The 20,624-nt window shown below is 34.9% G+C and overlaps 1 protein-coding gene across 13 annotated transcripts in view; it reads right to left on the bottom strand.

Annotated features, from left to right (window-relative positions):
• LOC123608530 (muscular LMNA interacting protein) overlaps positions 1 to 20,624 on the bottom strand; it is a 250,015-nt gene that overhangs the window by 43,763 nt on the left and 185,628 nt on the right. For all 13 annotated transcript variants that reach the window (XM_045498558.1, XM_045498567.1, XM_045498559.1 and 10 more), the window contains 2 exons: positions 18,189 to 18,233; positions 6,955 to 7,083 (listed from right to left, as the gene is read on the bottom strand). In XM_045498558.1, the coding sequence (XP_045354514.1) occupies positions 6,955 to 7,083; positions 18,189 to 18,233 (174 nt within the window). The remainder of the gene's footprint in view (positions 1 to 6,954; positions 7,084 to 18,188; positions 18,234 to 20,624) is intronic.

The raw sequence follows: 20,624 nt of genomic DNA, 5'->3' as shown, positions 1-20,624 counted from the left end.
AGGTGAAACTAGCCTGACCCTACAATACCCTGCAAAAGGCCAGTTCTTCTATCAAATGCAATTCATGAGAACCCAATATTTTCCAGAAATGGATTAGCCAAAGATTGAAAAAAAAAAAAAAAAAAAAAAACCACCTCTATTTTTCCAAACGCACCAAATGCAATGGATATCATATACACTTGGTTTTATTTGAACAGGTAAAGTATGTTAAGCCTCTCAGCTCTACTAGATACAGATAACCAACAATCCAGCTTCTCATGAGTTGTTTATTTTAAGACCAAATGCAATTTTCTATTTTCAAGAAAGAGTAAAGATTAAAAAAAAAAACATATTACACGTCTAAAGGTCCATTAGACAAATTGATATTTGGATGGCCTGGCTACAAGAGATTATATTTCTCTTAGGATGTCCATATTTGGAGATTAGAACATTATTTCAAAAAAATCAAAAAACCTGTCAGCTCTTTCATCCCTAAGGAATCACCAATTTTGAATTTATAAATTTACTATAGATCTTCCTTTCCATGTAGACTTTGAAATAAAGAAAACTACATTTTTGCATTTGTATAATGTATTCCATTTTCTTTTTCCTATATATTTTTTTGTAAATGACCTGTTTCACCAGCCTGAATTCAATTTTCCATATGCTGGACTTCTCACTCAGGCTGTGTTTGGCTCTTTAATGAAATTCAAAAAATCATTTTTTTTTTTACCACTTTTATCTCTGATTCATTCTCTCCAAACATTCTTTTGGTTGCTCTTCTCATTTGGATTTGTTGTTTTCTCTGCCTAAATTACCCACCTTAAATTATTTTATCTTGGATCACAGAAAAGAGAAGGTTTCCAACTCTCTTCACATAACTCATTTTCAGACTTATATATCTTGCTGTGACCTTTACATTTGTCATCAAAGACTGTCTAATCTCACCCACACTTTAAAATAAGCAACAATGTCCCTAGTGCTTTAGAGAGTATAATGTGTTTCAAACACATCAATCTTAGCATTTATATTTAGATAATACATCCACCTTTTACTAGGTCCCCCTCTATGCTTTCTACCTTGATTCCACTTGTCATGGGTCAAAGAAAATTGTTCAAGAGAGAAAAGAAAATCAAAAGGCTCTCACTCTGATTGCATTTCCTAAGGATATTTATTGTTAAATAACAAAATTCAATCAAGAAAATTTTAAGGATTTGGTTGGCTTTATTAAATGATTCATGAACCGGGCAGCACTCCATCTAGCAAGTAGAGGGAAGCTCTAAGGAGTTCTACAAAAGGGAAGCCTTTTATAAGAAGGGTGGGGCAAGAACATTACTAGCAAAAGAAAAGGAATGTTCCTTGGAGGTGGCTTTCAAGGGAAAAGCAAGGTATCCTTATCATGCAGATTACTTCCCCTTTCACAGGTGGGTGGAAATGATTCCAGAGGCACTCATTGACACAGATTGAAAAATTCTTGACGACGGGCAAGGTAAGACTACATTTTCCAGGGAGGTTGAAACTACAAATCACTTACATGTTAAGCAGGGGTTTGGAAACTCTAAGTGATACCATTTTGGGCCTCGGGTTTTATTTTTGTTTGTAACACTATTAATAACTACCCTCCAAACCATTTTAAGGCAGTTGTAGAACCGAAAGTTTGTAAGGAGAGAAGGGGAGTATTGTAGACAGTGTCCTGGTTGAGGAGCACTAGTTTTACCACTGTCTTGCATGTCAGAAGACAAAACCATGCCAAAGGCCTGTGATTGTTACCATCTAGAGTTCTACCTACAGGCTGACCTTGACTCAAAGCTCAGGGAGTTTACTTCTGTAAAGTAAAGCATAAGAATGTATCTTTTTCCTTGCCAGTAAATACAATTTTCTAATCTCTAACTAACGTTTACTCTGGATATTACTTAAAATATTTTTACACAGCTACCTTCTCTCTTTTGACATTCATCAGAGAAAAATAACACAGAATATTTAATTTGCACAAGACCTTATCTTAAAACTGGAACATGATTTACATGAGAGTTTCTAAATAAGGCAGTGCCATTCCTCTTAAATAAAGATAGATGGGGACATCGTGAATTAACAAAACATCAAAGACCACATTTGCATAAAGCTTTCAGATTGTCTTTGTTTCCCTGGTAGATTAGGGTATGGTCAGATACCCCATATCTACCAATATTTGTTAAGCAACTATTGCCTCAGGGTTTAATTATTAGAATTCAGTTGCTTAACTAATTATTAGAATTATTAGAATAATTCTATCTATTATGATCAAAGTGGCAATGGGTCCTCTTTGTATGTTTGCTTGTTTTAAAGCAAGTAAGAATCTCTTCTAGACTTTAACCCTACAGAAGGCAAAGGAAGGGGGACAGGAAAATAAGTTTCTCTTAGCTTGTAGACAACTGCAACAGAAAATTGCAACCCTGATTCCAGTCTCCCAACTTCAATAATTACACAAGGTCAAGAGAAAGCTTAAACCAAAAAAAAAAAAAAAAAAAAAAAAAAAAAAAAAAAAAAAAAAAGAAAGAAAGAAAGAAAAAAAAAGGGAGAGATGAAATCTTTAATTTGAAGAGGTGATCCTATTTGATTAGATTCCAGAGAAAAAGCAAATTCTGTCTCTCTAGAACATTTTTTTAAAAGAAAAGAAAAAATTTATTATATTGATAAACTATCTATTACATGCAGTATACTACCTGTTTATGATAAATTGTCTATTACCTATTACATATACAGGAAGGAAAGATGGAAGGAAGGAAGGAAGGAAGGAAGGAAGGAAGGAAGGAAGGAAGAAAGGAAGGAAGGGAGGGAGGAAGGGAGGAAGGGAGGGAGGGAGGGAGGGAGGAAGGAAATAAGAAAGGAAGGGAGGGAGGAAGACAAAACAAAGAAGAAAAAACTCACAAAGATTTCATTACTTGAATAAACTTGCTAAAATGTGGAGAAACCGAATCTCTGGTCTTAACCCTTCCAAAAGAAATGTAACACAAGGAATTTCAATCTCCCTCCCTTAAAACAATTCAGAAAACCACTTAATCACTTCTAGACCTAAATAGGTTAAACATTTTAAATTCAAAAATATTTCTAATTAAAGGTTAGCAGTGATAAAAGATATTTTTATGACAAAAAAAAAAGCAAGCCATCTTGATTGAGAAACAATTACTGAAAAAGCAGCAATTTATGACAAAGCCAGAAGTCATTTGGAATAAAAGGCGGTATTGTCAGTTTCACCTAGGACAACGGTGAGTACTTGCTCTGTAATATTAACATATGCATGACACAAGGAAGTGAAAGGGAAAGTCACAGTAGAAATCCAACTTTATGAATAATTAGATAGAAATGTGAAAGTCACCCACATAATCATCAAAGCTGAATGTCAAACAGAGAGTTTGGTAGGGAAGTCAGATGTCTAAGAAAAATCAGAAGAAAAGAAAGACTGAAAATACTGCAAAAAAGAAAATTCCTTATAATTATTCCTTTATGTTCTCTGTGAAGTGGTGTGGAGGAAATTCACTAAATGGTCATTTTCACACAAAACATGTTCTTTTGCTTATTGAAGCAAATTAGAAGGAAAATAAAAATGAAGAGGCACATCTGGGAAATGTTCTTTCTCATTAAAAAGAAAATTTCCAGGAAAATCAGATGAGTTAACAATATTTCCTCCTTAATTCTGTTCAAAGCTTTCTTTTATATAATTCTCTAAGGTTTAAGAAGAAAATGACATATTTAATATTATGGATTCAGTTACTAATTTATAAAGAACACAAGAGAATATTCCATATAACATTCTATACAAGTGAGGTTAGCAATTGCTCTTTACACTAAATTGAGGATCTTAAGTGAAGAAATCACCTTTATCTAATTAGATACACTAAATGACCAGAAAACAATCAATGTATTTTGCCAACTCACAAATAGTCAGACAAACTAAAACTCATTGGGCTCCTTAGTATCTTAATTCTCATCAGTGAATTGATTTTCTAAGCCTCAGTGTCTTCTGGATGCCCATTTGTCCAATCAATTCTGTTAATTACTTTCCAACTCTGACCTTGATCATCCATAGAGTATGCTTCAAAGTACATCACCATAGTTTTAAATACAAATGTGGAGTGTGAGATATTTTGCGATAAGTCAAAAGGACCACAGATTGATACAATAATGGATTTACAGGTAATTTCAAAAAAGCATAAGCTTCATTCTGAAGAGTCTTTGTTACAAAACCCATCTAATACAGAATGATGCTTCCTGGCCTATGCCATTTTGATGTAAAAGCTGTTGATTAATAAGTCTCAATTATTTGATTATGCATTTGGTTTCAAACTTTGCTTTTAGTACTCAGAGGCTGTCTCCAGGCACATTTTCAGTTCATTATCAGTTCAAAAGGCTGCCTGCTTGTACCTTCTTAAGCTACAGTAAATACATTTCCGTCTGGTCTCATCATCTTTAGTGTCTGACATTTTGTAACAGAGAGTTTTGAAATCATATTTTATGGCAGTGAAGCTGTTAGGGGAAATTTATTGACTTAACAATCCCATCCAGCATCTCCTGTCATGTGGAACGGTCCCCAGTACAAGGCAGATTAGTGAATGTGAGCTGCTTCAATTTGGCCCAACTGTCTGGCTAAAGAATTTTCCATTACATGGGTGGGTGAGATCAACTGAGTTTAGAACCATTCAATTTATTCTGTGGCAGTAGTAAAGGAGAACACAATAGTGACTGGTGAACTTGAGTGCACTGTCTTCTATTCAACTTCTAATGAAGTGGCAATGCTGAGATTATAAATTACTCTTACTCAATTGATAGTTTAAGTAGATCTAAGCATCTGCGCTTGCGATGTGCCTTTGCTATCTTTCTCCATCATAGATTCTGGACACACCAAGATGGTAGTTAGAACTCAATATAAAGAGACCAGTTGATAGTGCATGTAGTTGCCCAGCATGCAAGGACCCCAAGTTTCTATTATTTTCCCTCTCATACAAGGTTAATGAGTAAGACCAGGCAATGTTTGGAATTCACTTTTAAGTAGTATGCCATACTTCTTTCAATTCTGACAGCCTGCAGACCCCTTTTTATGTTCCACAAAGAAGTTGGGATATAAACAAGAATAAACTGATTGAAAAAATACGATTATGTCTATGGCACCTCCATATTTGCAAAAGAATTCAAATTTTCCACAAAATATCTGGAAATTCATAGGCTTATGTTGTACATAAACAGAGCTTTAAACTTGCTGTATAGTTAGGAAAAGCAATGAAAAGAAATGGCAACTCCTTTTAGTGACAATTTCTTAAACTTGAAAATAGAATTTATCATTTCTGAAGACAGCAAATTGTGATAAATAGATAACCTGATATTCTACAATGAGCTTTGTTTAAATTAAAATGCATAAATTTGAAATTATACTAAATAAAAGGACAAAATCATTATTTTACAGCATTAGATGGTATTTTGAAGAATGTAAGTTGCATGGATAATATGTGAAGTTTATTTTAACTGTTGGCATTTTTGTCATTTGACTACATTATTTTTTATACTTTTTATAATGATCCCATACTGTCTAAAATGTCACATTAAGCCTCTAACATATTTGTGTCATGCAAGCAATAGATATTTAACAAGTGTTTTTGTTAATGATGAATTTTCATTTCTGTTACATGTAGAATTAGTGATAACAATCCTATTTATATCAATAAGATTTCTCTAATTTAAATTGACGACTACATTTTATTCTATATAATGAAAATAACTGCCTTTAATTATCATATTCAATGATATTAGTGCCTTCTAAAATGTTTAATTATCAAATCATATCAGTCTTTACAAAATACATATAAATAAACAGGAAATATCACCTCCATTTTATAAGTAAAAAGTATAACAATTTATGGTGAATTTTTATAAGGATACTCAGGGACCTCTGACCCAATCAGTGTTAATCTTAGATTTTAAGAAACCCAGATTTTTTAATTTGAAGGATCTTTAAAAAGTACCTGATCTCAATGCCTCATGTTATACACGAAGAAACTGACGGCTAGAGAGATGTTATAGAGCTCGTATGTGGAAGATAAGATATTCCTTATGATTCACAAATATTTCAAGAATATTCTTAATTATCATTTCCAAAGTGAAATTTAAAAGGAGTATATCACCTTATATTCCTTCATAAGTATATTTTATTACACATTACCAAGGGTAGTGTTTTTACATTCCTTGGTTGTATTGGGAAAGGTTTCTAGATTCCTTCCACTGCTTATCCATAGAATGGTATTTGAGATATAAAATATACAACCCATGCCTATTTGTTGCATTTTAATAGGATAAATAAAGATGCAGAGTTCCTCTCTGAAATAATTTATGGACTTTTATACTACATAAATGTGTATTTTCATATGTTTCCCTAATAGCTTACAAAGTACCATCAAAAATCTTCCATTATACCTCCTCCAACATATAAGATATATAAGAGGAAGACAATATACCTTTTTTACATATAAACCAAATGGCCAAAAAAGCCTTAAAATATATTAAACTCCTATCCCCTATTACTGCTCAATCTAGGGGTTCGTATCATCTCTACTGTGTTACTATGCATCTGTACAATAGATCCTTTGCTAAATATCAAATATTGCAGCTCTTAAAAAAAGATACAGGAATTTAAAAATAAGAATGCAACACCTATATGACCCATCCAACCAGTGACTTCATGATGCCTTTTTTTAACGGAGAGTGGTTCCCAAAACAATGCCAGAAGTAGGTAGAAAAAACTTTTTTTTTAAATTTGAAATACTTCAAGATATCATCCTAGGAATATATGAATTTCTTTTTATTATGCAAAAATTAGAACTTTTCTTATTACTAAGGATACTCCAATCAAATGAACATTTTCTTGCACATACTATACTCAAGAGGCATCTCCATTACTTATACAATTATTTGTCAAAATATCAAAGACTTTGTCTTATGTATGCTCACCTGCTCAGAAAAGAAGTCGCTATCATCTTCCAGGTATTTACTGAAAGGGTTGGGTTCATAAATTTCCTCCTCTTTTTTCAGTAATATTTTGGATTTTACAGGTACTGGGCGAATCACTCCAGGCTTAGTCTTCATGAATGTCAAATAACATTTTTAAAAATAAAGAAATAAATACCATTAAAATGAATGAGTATGTATATCATTAAGTTATTCAAATGTTCTCACAAAAAAATGATAATTTTTAAATTTTAAAATGATTTTACCGATACATAGATCAGCTTAGAAATCAAATGATTTTAACTAAAATAACTTTAAAGTTAACCATTACATCAATGAACTCATAAAGACCTATTATCATGACATTCAAAATGCAAAAACCTTCCTCATTTATCTAGCCAAATGTGTTCCTATATCCTCACCAGTTCATTCAGCCAATAAATATTTCATCTGACAAATATTTATGGAGAATGTCCTTAGCACCAGGCAGCATTCTCATTCTGGTAAGGAGAGATGAATTTGGCACAGTTCCAAAGCCTTTAACAATTTATTTTTCTGGAAACTACCCCCCATGCCCCAACATCCACAGAGCTGGGTCCCTGGAAACTATGTTCATTTTATGTATAATGAAACCAGGGATGGCCTTCTGACCTAAAAGGCTAGGGAGGTGAAACCAGATTTTCTCTTCCAAGAATGTGGAAAAGGAATAGACCATTCTGAAATTTCTTGGGAAGGTTCAAATTATAATATGTCAATTTGGGAACTATAAGAAAGACTTAATCTGCCATAAAAAGCATATCAGATGAGATCAAGAAAGAGAACAAAGTGCATGGAGCCTAGAGAGAAGAGACACTAGGGAGCTTTCCAGAACTGAATTCTAAAACATTCCTGGGGCCCAGCTGAATTTCTTGTCCTGAGGCTCCCTGAGACTTTCCTTTTTTTAACACAAGATTTTCTACTTTTTAAAACTCAAATTTACTTCTGTAACTTGCAACCAAAAGAGTTTTAGCTAGACTAGTCATTCAAGATTCATAAACTTGTACGCAATGTCAGTTTGATGAGAGAGACAGAGAAATCTACTTTGGGGCAATTTCAGAATGATGTTTCACAAACACCAAAACCTTGTTACACTGTAAAATGTCACAAAATGATTGATAAATTTACAAAAACATCCCAAACAACAATTCAATAAAAAGTTGTGACACTTTCTCTGGCTGAGCATTTTGCCGTAATCATTCTTCTCAACACCATTTCCTTTCTGAATATAGTAAATTAGCTCTCCTCAATCAACACTGATGCTCACAATTTAAGCCTTAAGGGACTATGTCTATCTCTCTGCTCTATAAACCACCTGATACATTTTGAGGCTTGAATAAATGCCACTCTGCAATACTTTTTCAACCGATATTTTCCCAGTTGCCTTTCATATTTATGTCAACTAGGGAAGTACAGAGTGAGAAAAGTCTCTATCTTCCCCAGGCTGAGAAATATTTCCCACTTAAGAAACTCTGATTTCTCTCAAGAGGGAAAAAAATGAGCAAGTAACATCCAATTATGCATGAAGTCGCACCGTGGAGTATATGTACGAGAGCAGTATCCCTGCAGTAAACTCAGCATAAGAACAAAGCCTCAGCAGCTACTGATTTCTATAACCACCTATAATGAGGGAGACACCTGATATTTGGGTCATGATCCTAAGTTGTCCAGATTTCTTGCCTCTCTTTTTCACTTGACTTCCTGTTTTATTTCCCCTTCCTTCTCCTACTCTACCTTCTCCTTCTCTTCTGCTCCTTTGTGAGGTAGGAAATCAATGCAACAACTCTAGTACTCGGGGCCCACCAGGTTCTAAAACCAACATGGAGCTTTAGGAGCTAAGCTTGGTGGGAGTAGGCAAAAAGATGAAGGCAGAGAGGAGAAATGTCACCAAATTCACTTGATATGCTAAGAGAATACCTCTGCCAGAGACCCTGACCCTTGTATTGCTGGCAGGATGATAATCTGGGTTATCCTAGCCTGGAGACTTTCACTCAGATCTTCTCTCTTGGGATCATCAACCTCCAGGGTGAGACCAAAAAAGAGAATCCTCTAGATAGCAAGTAGCTTTAGTATCAGAATCATCACCCATGTTTCATATATGTTTCCTTACCAGCCTTTATGCTCCTTAGTTCCTATGAATTTCCTGAATTTGATGGTTGTCTGATAATTTGACAATAATTATTTCCCTATTTCCTCTACTCTATTGGATGTCCCACATGCTCTTTTCTTGGACTCTGTGTCCCTGAAGTCTGAGGCTTCCTCATTCTAGTTTGCCTACTTGGCCTTGGTAGAGTTGTCCTGATTGTTACACTGTATTTGTCACTTCTTTCCTCAGTCCTGTTTTTTCTCCTGCATCTTAACTAGGTGTCACTCAGTAGTATTTTATAGAGATGGAAGCCAACTCTGAGCATAAAACTAGACATAGTTTGCCTTGGACATTGTTCACATTTCCCATTCTGTAAATTTTAACCATATCCTCCTCACCCAGAGATCAGTATTTGGTCACTATGGTCAAGTTGGAAATTGAACACTGGTGGCCCAATTCTGAACCTCATGCACTATCCATAAATCATAGTACATGGACAAGTCATATTCATGACAGCCTCTACACCTTGCTCATACCATTTCACATGCTTTGAAATCAATATCAAAATCCTTGAAGACTCATTGCAGATAATGACACCATCATTCTCCCGTATATCCAGATTCTATATTCCACCTATATGTGATCAGGCTCTATATTCAGTATTTTAGATAGATTATCTCATCAATTCCCTACAAAAAACCTTGTGAGAGACTTAGAGAAAATAAGTTACATGCCGAAGTCATGCAGTTAATATGTGAAGAAGTCAGATTTAAATCCAGGTCAGATCTAATCATCAAACCCATGATTTTAATTACTCCTATGCCTACTGTAAGACAGAAACATATGGAGAAACAGCATAGACAGAGACTTAAAATCATTTTTAAATACCCGCCTCAATAATTTCTTCTGTCCAATCAATAACAAAGTTCCAATATTTTTATATTTTTGATTTCTTTTAAATTCATCGCTTCTGTTTTATTTCTACTGTCCATTGACACATACTTGACTTTGGCCACTATTACTTCATTTGATGTCATTTTACCTTTCTTTTCACTAGTCTTACTAAATCCGGTTTTTCTTTCTTTAAATGTGGCATATAAAAAAGTTCCTGCCAAAAGACCATTCCTAAAATACTGTAGGATATGATGTTTTCTTATTCAATATACACATCCATACATCCTCCTTTCACCCCCCCACACACACACAACACACACACACACACACACACACACATCATACCAAATTGCATTTACTAAAGCACTCTGTAGTTTGCATGGCCAAGACATAAAATTTATACTGATGTCTCTCTCTGGACTTGGTTAAAAATACACTCACAGAAAACAGCATGATATTGCCAGGAGGAGGGCATCAAGCTTATAGACTTTAATTTTTGCAATAGTGTTCATAGACTGTATGACCTTGAAAAAGCTGTTCAAGGTACCTTCTCCATCTTTTCCCTGTCTGGACTTTCAGCTAAAGGATTATAATCATCCATGAGTAGGTCCTTTAATAATGAGTAATGGCACATTTATTATTTACATTCCTGTCCTCTCCGTCATCATACCACATAGAGTTTTTACATAAGTCTTGTCTCTGCATATGCAAATCCATCACCCAAACAACTGTCTCAAGGTGCCTGTTAGAACATCTATAAAATAGCCTAAGTAAAGCAACCAGTGCTGTTGCTGGCAAGGTAAGGATCTCTTGGAATATTAGTTAATTTCTTCTCTGCACTTCTTGTCTGCTGGTTCCTCAATGTCAAATGCTTATGTAATCTGTATCTGTTGAAGATTAAATTGCGAACACAAAGTAAACTAATGGATCTATCCAAATAAGAGTTCTGCTAGCACTGTGCCACTCAAGATGGGGTATGTAAACCAGCAGCATCTGCATCACTTGGGAACCTGTTAGAAGTGCGGGATCTCAGGCCCTACCCCAGAACTACTGAATCATAATCTTCATTTTAACAAAATCTCTAGGTGATTCATGTGCCCTCAACTAGAACTCATTCCACTAAAATGTTGTACAACCCACCTAAAGATAGATCTTCCTTGGTCTGCCATCCCAGAGACATCTGCTTAACTTTGAGCTTTGCCTCCAGACTAAAAGAAAGCCTTTAGAGGAGAATGTCTTTTATTGATTTCTTATCTACATTGCATCCTTGCATATAGCCCCCTGATATCTTTAGACTTCAAGTAGATTTTTGTTCTCTAATTCTGGCATAAGTTTGTGTCCAAACAAAAATAAAGGTAATTACATTAATCAAGTTGGAAGAGTCTGTTAAGGTGAGCTACTATAAGATTGTCATTGCCAGCAACTAAACAAGCCCAAAGTGGCCCTTCTTTCATTTTTCTCTAAATAGAATCCATAGATCCAGCTAGACTCATGACTAATACATGTAACTGTTATTCTTATGATGCCAGGAAAAGCAACTCCATAATTTTCTTACCAGCCTAAGTGGAGAAATAAAAACAGGCAATGACTCCCATAGTTAACAAAAAAGGAACAGAAAGAATAACGAGAAATTTCTCTAAATGGCAAATTTCAATCCTTTATGATGAACCTACTGAGAGAGAACTGATCTACACTGAATATAAGACATTTTTGAAGCACCTCAAAGACAAAATAACCATTGTTTTGGATCTCTGAAGCACACATCTATCAGACATTCTCTGGAGCCATTTTGCCAACTGTGACCTAATCTATGTCAGGAAGTATAGTGTGTATAACTCTTGTTCTCAGAGGGCTGACAACTCAGTTGAGTAAGCCACCAAATAATCACACTATGAGTCGAGTTGTGTCACTTGACTCCTCTCCAAGCTCTCTAATGCCTCACTTTCTCACATAGAGTGAAAGCCAAAACCCTTGCCATGCCTGTAAGGTAATGCCTACCAAGTGCTATATGACCTAATTGTTCCTATGCCCCACTAGCCTCTCTCTTCCCAATCTTATCTGCTGCTGTGATCCCTCTCACGTCCCCACCACTCTCCCCACTCTAGCACAGACACTATGATACTCTCCCCCCAGGGAGTTTACACTTGGGCTCTTTGCTTTTTCCAGAACTCTTTTCTCCCTGGAATGCCAATTTCCCCTTCCCTCCCTTACTATTTTTATTTTTTTTCCATAGAACTTATTGTAATATGACACTTGTTTATGTGTCTATTGTTTTGCTTTCTTCACTAGAATGTAAGCTTTATGAGGACAGAGATGATTACTTTGTTCACTGTTGTATCTCCAACACCTAGAACTGTGCCTGGAACCTAGAAGGAGCTAAAACATTACCTGAAGAATGAATAAATTAATTGACAGCCAGAAAGAGCTCAGGATGCTGGCTATTATCCAATATGAAGGCCTCAAGGGGTGTTGACTGTCAGCTTGGGGTCTCCCATTACTGTTTCTGGATTGATTTTTTGATTTCAGTATAACTCAGGAAGAGAGAAATCCTCAGGCTAGAAGATCCATATGGTCTTTCACCAATAGAGGACCAGAAGAAGGGAAGTGGATTGATGAGTTCCACCGTCAGAGGTAAGAGTAGAGGCTGAAGTTCCCATCTCTGATGGATATGAGAAGTCAAAGCCAGAGATCACTTCTTTGGGAACTTTACAAGATTTTCAACTTCTCCATTTAAAACAATTGTTGTTCTTCCTCCCGTTTGCTTATAGCGATACCGATAAAAGTTTTAATACCAAAAGAGAAAGATATCGGCTCTTTTGAAGAATTTGAGGGTGGGGTAGAAGTAAGGAGATCACATTTAAACCTACTGCTAATTTTGAGGGGGAAAAAGTCCAGAGTATGTAGAGTTCCTGCGGCCTGTGAAAGGTTTCAACGGCCCATGGGACACTGGTCTGAGCCTGCTGTTAATTTGTCTTTATAACTCATCAAGTGTACACTTATGCTGGAACATTGCTACTCCAGGGCACCATGAAAATAAACATTATTTCTGTCCTTTGGAACTTGAAATCATAATTCTAGGACAACAAGTTAGTACTGCCTCTGGCTGGAGACCAAAGTTGAAAATTAGCTGCCAGTACTGACCTGGAGAATCCATTATTAATATTTTAAAATAATGGCTTCTTAGAGCAAGCTTCTTCTTAAATTAGTAACTTCAACTATTGGACTGTGTTTAATTGCCTTTGATGACAGTATTAAGCCCTGCAGTGGTGTAATGAGGGAAGAACAGAAATAAAGAACAGGGTCTCCATTCTTCTGGGTTTATTTTTATCTTTTAGAAGAAATAAAATGTACAATAAAAAGCAAGAACGTAATAAACACAGCATATAGCAAACTCCGTGAACTGGATAGAAATTCTACTAATTTGATGGATCCAAAGAGCTAGTGAAAGTACCACAGTGTTTCTTTTACCCATTTGCTTCCGTCTTGTCTTTAGTCCCCAGTGTTTTATACATATGCATATATTCTAGAATTTCTGTGGCAACCAGCTCATAGAAACTCAAAAACATACTACCAGTCAAAACTGTTGACAAAAGCAATATTCTCTAAATGATTTAGCCGGTTCACTCGTTCAATTAATAAATGTTGATTAGCTTTCATTCTTTTAAGATCAATAATATTATATGCTTGGAGCAAACAATTAAGCCTTTTCTACCCCTTGAATAAATATCCCATATTTCAAAACACTATAGTGCAGAGCAAAATTTCCAAGACTGAGGGAAAAAGAAAGATTTTCATAGCACCCATGAGCTATGGGACTACTGACACACAACTGTAGATATGTGGACTTCAGTTTTTTTTCATCAGAATAACAGAATAACAATTCCTGCCAATTGCAAGAATCTAACAGGATAATGTTCATGACAGAATTTTGTCAAGAAAAAAAAAACACCATAAAATAAATTTGAAAGGGAAAAACTTTCCTCTTCTTTTTGCATTTATAATATAAAGTATTGATTCTAAATAATCTACACCATCCAGCAAAGTACCTACCTAAAATATTTTTTTAAAAAATAAAAACATACATAGGACTCTAATTATTATAAACCACATCCCCTAGCTCAAGAAACATTTGATGGAATGTGTACAACAACACAGATTGGCTGGGTTGAAGTATTCCAATGGTTGAAGAAAAGACAATAGCATGACTCAAAATGTAAGAGGTGTAGATGATAAATGCTGTAGCACTTAAGTGTGTTGTGTCAAGGAAAACTGGTCAAGGACAAACCTCCTTTCAGCTTGAAGAAGACATCAGTTCTACACAAAAGCTTTCAGAGCTGCATTTTCTGAACAACAGTGACCTCAAGGGCCCTCAGAACAATGACTCATGCACCACTAAAGCAGGACACATCAGCTGGCATTCAGAACTGGGAACAAAGTATCTGAAAGCTTAAGCACTCTTCTTTATAATGTTCCAGTAAGCAGCATTTTGCTTTTACCTGTATATAGTCATGTGGCTCATTTTTTTTTAACTATTGTTTTGTACTCTCCAGATTCAGTATTCATCTTGGGCAACAATGAACATTTTGTAATGGCATTAAATATCAAAATCAAAAGCCAAATGTCTTCTAAACCAAGCTTCCCTACCTACCACCAAGGGAGGCCAGTGTCTTACCCATCCTGGAGAACCTAAACTATTTTCTCATCCAAAGAAAAGGCCCCACTGGCCTCTGTTAATATTGTGAGGACTCAGCTCAGGAATTAGCAAAGTTTTGTATGCTATATCCCTCTCCTTTTGCTCCCATTATTATGCTAGGAGTAGTCTACTTACAGGTGTGAAATATCCACATCCAAATTGACCCCACCCAATCTCCTCCTCTTTCATAAGTGATCATATCTTTTCAGGCTATGGGAAAATGCTAGAACAGGGCCCACACTGGAAGTGCCCAATGAATTTCATACTTCTGTGGAGGCCAAATTTCCCAACTCCTTCATCAACCTTTCCTTATTCTTTTTTAATTATCTAAAATTCATAATGATTTGTTTGAAAGTCACCCAGAACAAAAATGGTCACTATTGCTGTGATATGAGATAATCCATTTAAACTGTGTGGGCCTCTGTTTCTTTATCCATAAAAAATATTATCTTTGAGATAATACTTCAGAAGTCATGTGTGCAATAATAACACCTCTCATAGGTACCAGGCTATATTAGCAACCTCACATATATTATGATACATGAGCCTTGCCGTCCCCCTGTGGGTTGACAGAGTAGTTATTCCAACCTCCCGTTTTATAGATGGGTGTTTCCAACACCCTCATCTCTAAGCCCCTTTCCTGTTTTCATGCACTGTGATGCTGTTTAACAGAAGAAGAGAAACTGAGGCACAGTTGGTGAACTTTTTTCCATATCCATTCCATTCTCCTGAGCCGAATACTAAATAGTTTGGCTTCCAGAGTAAACAATGGAAGTATCTTAAGAATAAGGGACACAGGGACATGGTCATTTCTTTTTTTCCTTCAAATGTTGAATTGGCACAATTGCAGTGTAAACAAACAACTAGGTAGCCAAGTTAAAAGAAAAAAGTATGAAAAATTTGCATATCCTGAAAATGCCAAATCTCAAAAGCAAAATGGTTTCTGTATTAAGCTTGTATCACCACAGTGATTTCTCGTATATTTTCACTTCAACCAATTTATTATATTTTTCCCTAAAATAGGACTAAAATAATTTTAACTAATGGCTTATTTTATATAAAACATATTTACTTACATAATTTAACTATAATCTATCATATGTTCCCCAAAATTTTGTTTTTATGTGCTACATACACACACACATTTTATAAAAAGCAAAGTATAATATCAAATTACCTATTGTATGGCACCTATATGTGTGATGCTATAAACAAATGCACATATACGTGTGTGTGTGTGTGTGTGTGTGTGTAGTTTTGTTTTCCAAAGGCATTCTCACTCAAATTATTTAGAAGTTAATACTAAAGATGGAAAATATTGGAAATTCATTCATAAAAATGAAAACTTATAATTTCATTCATATATTACTTAAGAGAAAAAATATCATAAATCCCTAAAGAAACAAATGTCATATGGCATTCCTTGCATACAATTATTTTTATCCTATTCCGTCCCCAAGTAATGAAACACAGGGTTAGTATCATGAAATAGAAGTCAAAGTGATTAAATCGAATGATTATATCAATCCAGATGTTCCTTTTTGTGTGTGATAAGCTTGCTTGATAATAATCCCTTCACAAACCAACCTATATCTCAAGGGAATTTGGGGATTAAAACTTAATTTAAAACTTGGTTAAGAAATTCCTTGAACTCTTTAGAGAAAGAGTCTAAAGCAAATGCAAAGAAATTATCATTAAAGTCAGTCAAAGCAGTGCTTTGTATTTTTCTCCCTAAAGAACACAAACTTGAAATTCACAGAATTATTTTATTAGGCAAGAAACGGTTTATTTATTACATTTACAGTGAGTTGTTTTTATGTGTCTCTTTTTATGAAGTCATTATATATATTTGCCTCTTTGAAATAGTTTCTTATAATATTAAGCCAAGAACTGAGATATATGTGTATGTATGTATATGTATATATATTTTTCACTCGTTTATCTCAAGAAACAAGTATATCATTATTTTAAATATTAAAATAGCTGTGGTAATATTTCCATATATAAACTGGGAAACCATTCAACTTTATTATGTTATTTCAATGCTTGTTTCCATGGCAACTCCTTCACATCGCACTGTTAGTAATCATAGACTCACAGTGCTGGAAAGGTTTGGAAAGTAGGTAATAGAATGCTCTTGTTGCTCATTTAGGAAACTGAGGACTAGATTTCAGATTTGTGACTTATCCACTGTCAGCCCAGTAGCTAGTGTCAGAGAAGGAATAAAAGATGGTTCTTCTGGCCCCCGTTCCAGCATGTTTTCACCTATACTATGCTGCCAGCCACTCTTCTAAACTAATGGACACTATTTGCACACGGACACACACATACACATGCAAACACGCCCCATATATACACCATATGTATATACCCAATGAATATACCCAAGCAGTTTGTTTAATCAGGCTATTTTTAAGAGTCAAACTACACTTTTTATGGGTTTTCAGTATCACAAATGAAAATAATATCATTTTGGCATAACAATGACAAGATGACTTGTTGTTGGCTATGGATGTAGAACACAAAAACAATTGCTTAAAAAGGGGAAAAATCAGTATTAAACAGTGATTTTGCCTTCTTAGTATCTCAAACTGCTTTACTAGCAATTTTTGTAATTCTACTGAAGGTGCCTATTGTTCAGGAATTCATAATTATAAATAATAAAGATTAAAAGATATAAAGAAATCTTTAGTAATGTCTAGGCAACTTACTTCATGGTTTCACTTTGCTAACCACTGTAAAAGAATAGAAAATACAAAACCCTACGATGAAAAGTAATTCTATGTAATCAAATTTGCATCTATAAATAACAGATTCTAGAGTTTAGATCAGTACTAACACATTAGCCCATAGCCCTTTGTTAAGCCAATGAAATGTGGTTACTCCAAATTGAGATGTGCTGTACATGTGAAATACATAGCATATTTCAAAGACTTAGCCCCCAAAAAGGAATATAAAATATCTCATTTATACTGATTATTTGGTGAAATGGTATTTGCCTATCACTAAATAAAATACATTATTGAAATAAATGTGGTCTGTGTTTTACTTTTTACTCTTTTAATGTGGCTACTAGAAAATTTTAAATTACATTTGTGGCTTGCCATTGTGGTTCACATGATATTTCTCCTGCTCATTACTGATCTACACCATTTACATGCTAGCCTTCCTGTCTGAAATATCCCATTTCTCATTTCTTGAAGTCCAGAACCTGCCCTACATCATCAAACATGACCTGTCCTTGAATGCTTTTTGCCTCTGTCCTATCAGGAAGTAAGCGCTCTCCCTCTCTAAACTACTAAGATGCAAGTTCCTGGCAAATAAGGTCTATGTATGGTTTTTATATATGTTGGTAAGCTACAAAACAACCACCATGCAACTACAGTAAAGCATCGGTAAAATTTTGTTAGACAGGCAAACAAATATATGCAGTAAATGTATTCTCTGTTCACTTTCACTCAGAAAAATCAGTCTTGAGAGATCAGAATTTTTGAAAGTAGGTCCATGACTTAATAAGAGGATACATACCAGCTGACTCTCGGATACTGTAGAGGATGGGGAGGACAGGTTTGCCTGAAAAATTAGAAACATGGTGTTTATTTAGTGAACTTCATAATTTCACAAAATATCCATATTTTTAAGTTTTTTGAAGTTCTTTTATTATTAAAGAACACATGTCCATTGTAGAATTTTGAAAAGAATAAGGTAAAAGGAAAAGTATCATTATGCCACCAGAAAATGTTGAACATTTTTTGTATATTGCCTTACAATATTTTTCCTATGTTTTCTTATGCAGCTCATATAATAGCATGATGTTTTATGTGTTACTTCTCCTTAACATCTTAACATAAGCACTATCACAAGACATCAAAAATTCTTCAAGATGACATAATATTTCAGTCTCTATATACTCCACATTTTGCTTAAACATACTAGCATTGTTGGATATTTATATTTGTTTCCAGCAAATCGACACAAATAACAGATGTTCACTTAAAGTATCTTCATATACAAAGGAAAGTTTTCATGCTTTGGAAAAGAAAACAATTTAGTTTTTAAAATTGTTTCCCAGTAAATAGGAGGCTAATATTGTTTCTTCAGCCTTGGTTCCTGAATTTCACTCCGTCTGGATTTGGTTTCCTTCTTACTGAAGTAAATGCTGTGGTCGTTCTTTCAGACCTTATTGTCCTGACTTTGTCTGAAAATGTTTCTATTTTGTTCTCATTCTTCGACAAGAGTTCTGGACACAGTATTTTCGGTGAATAGATATTATCTCGCAGCATTTTGAAGACACTACCCCACTAGCTCTGGCGTCTGTCACAGCTGTCATTCTAAATGTCATAACTTTGGTGGATCATCTGTCTTCACATTTGGTTAGTGTTTAAGATGTTCCTCCATGACATTCCGCAACTTCACTATGATGTATCTGAGGGTGGATTTCTTTTTATGTGTCTTTTTTGGGATTTGGTGTAGTCCTTCATTTGGAATATGCATATCCTTCAATTCTGGAAAATCTTTCATGAATACCTCTTCAACTATTGTTTTGCTTACATTATAGCTCATCTCTGTTTATGAAGTGTCTAATAAATATATATGTAGTCTGCTCAATCCATCCCCCATTTCTATAAAATTTCCTTTCATGTTTTTTGTCCCTTTACGCTGCATTCTGAATCCTTTCTTCATAGAAGTTTAACCGTTAACTAATTTCTCTTCCATTGTATATTAACACATTCAACATGACAATTGAATTTTATGTTTTGATGGCTTTATTTTAACTTCTGGAAGTTCTACTTGGTTCTTTTTCAAGTAATTTTGATGGCATCAATTTAACTCTTTTAGCGTTTTTACTATAGCAATTAATTCATTTCAGATTTACCTATAATTCCTTATTGCTAAATCTCCCGTTTCTTGTATCAGCTGACTCTCCCTCATGCCTCTCCTCTGTGATGTTCTTTAGCCATTTTATGGCTATTTATTTTTGATTTTGAACTCATTTTCAGTCAAGATAATGTTTGTGGTGATTTCTATATGTACCTGAGAAGTCCTGGACGGGGAAACCGTGCCTACAGTACATTTTATGTTTGTCTTGTGGGAACTCTAGGACTTTCACTGCTTTCCATTTTATTTCATCATCTTAATATTCCTAAACTTAAAGAGTGGTAGAACCTGACATCTTCATGTTCCAGAAGTTTAGAACCATTTTCTCATTGATGGCTCTTTTACCAACTAAGAGTGTTGGATGAGATGGTGGAAGCATTTATATATATATATATTTTTTTATTTCATGCTTCATGGCCAAAGTGGACTTCTGGGCTCCTGAATGTATACAAAGGATTCATTTACAAGTTTTAGACTTACTAAATACTGAAAGTTAAAATCTGAGCTCCTGGCTCCTACCACATAGGTTCTGATGTGCCTACATTCTGCTAGAGCTTTAGCTTCTTCTTAACACCCCCACTTGGAGTTACCATTCCATTTCTGGCATTCAAACATTTCTCTTTCTTTACTTTAGATTGGGTTACATAAACTTGTTTCTTTTTTTTTAATTTGAGAGAGAGAGAGAGAGAGAGAGAGAGAGAGAGTATGAGTTGGGGAGAGGGGAAGAGGGAGGAAGAGAGAGAATCTTAAGCAGGTTCCACACTCAGCATAGACCCCACTGTGGGGCTCAATCCCATGACCCTGGGATCACGACTTGAGCCAAAATCAAGAGTTAGATGTTCAACAGACTGAGCCACCCAGGCACTCCACATAAACATTTTTAATAATTACATTTTATCAAGCATTTCAGCATTTAAATGGGAGGCTGAGCTTCCACATCAACAGCCTTCAGCTTTGACAGGAAATAGTCAACATACAAATGCTTAATTACAAGTATACTTGGCTGAAATATGATAAAGTTGTGTTCCTAAGGTATTTACATTCTTGTTGAAATTGCAAATGTTTTCAAGGTTTGTTAGAGGTGTG

The sequence above is a fragment of the Leopardus geoffroyi genome, chromosome B2 (genome assembly GCF_018350155.1).
Source record: "Leopardus geoffroyi isolate Oge1 chromosome B2, O.geoffroyi_Oge1_pat1.0, whole genome shotgun sequence".
Lineage (NCBI taxonomy): Eukaryota > Metazoa > Chordata > Mammalia > Carnivora > Felidae > Leopardus > Leopardus geoffroyi.
The sequence above is the reverse complement of the archived record's forward strand: the minus strand, read 5'-3'. Positions and strand labels throughout refer to the sequence as shown.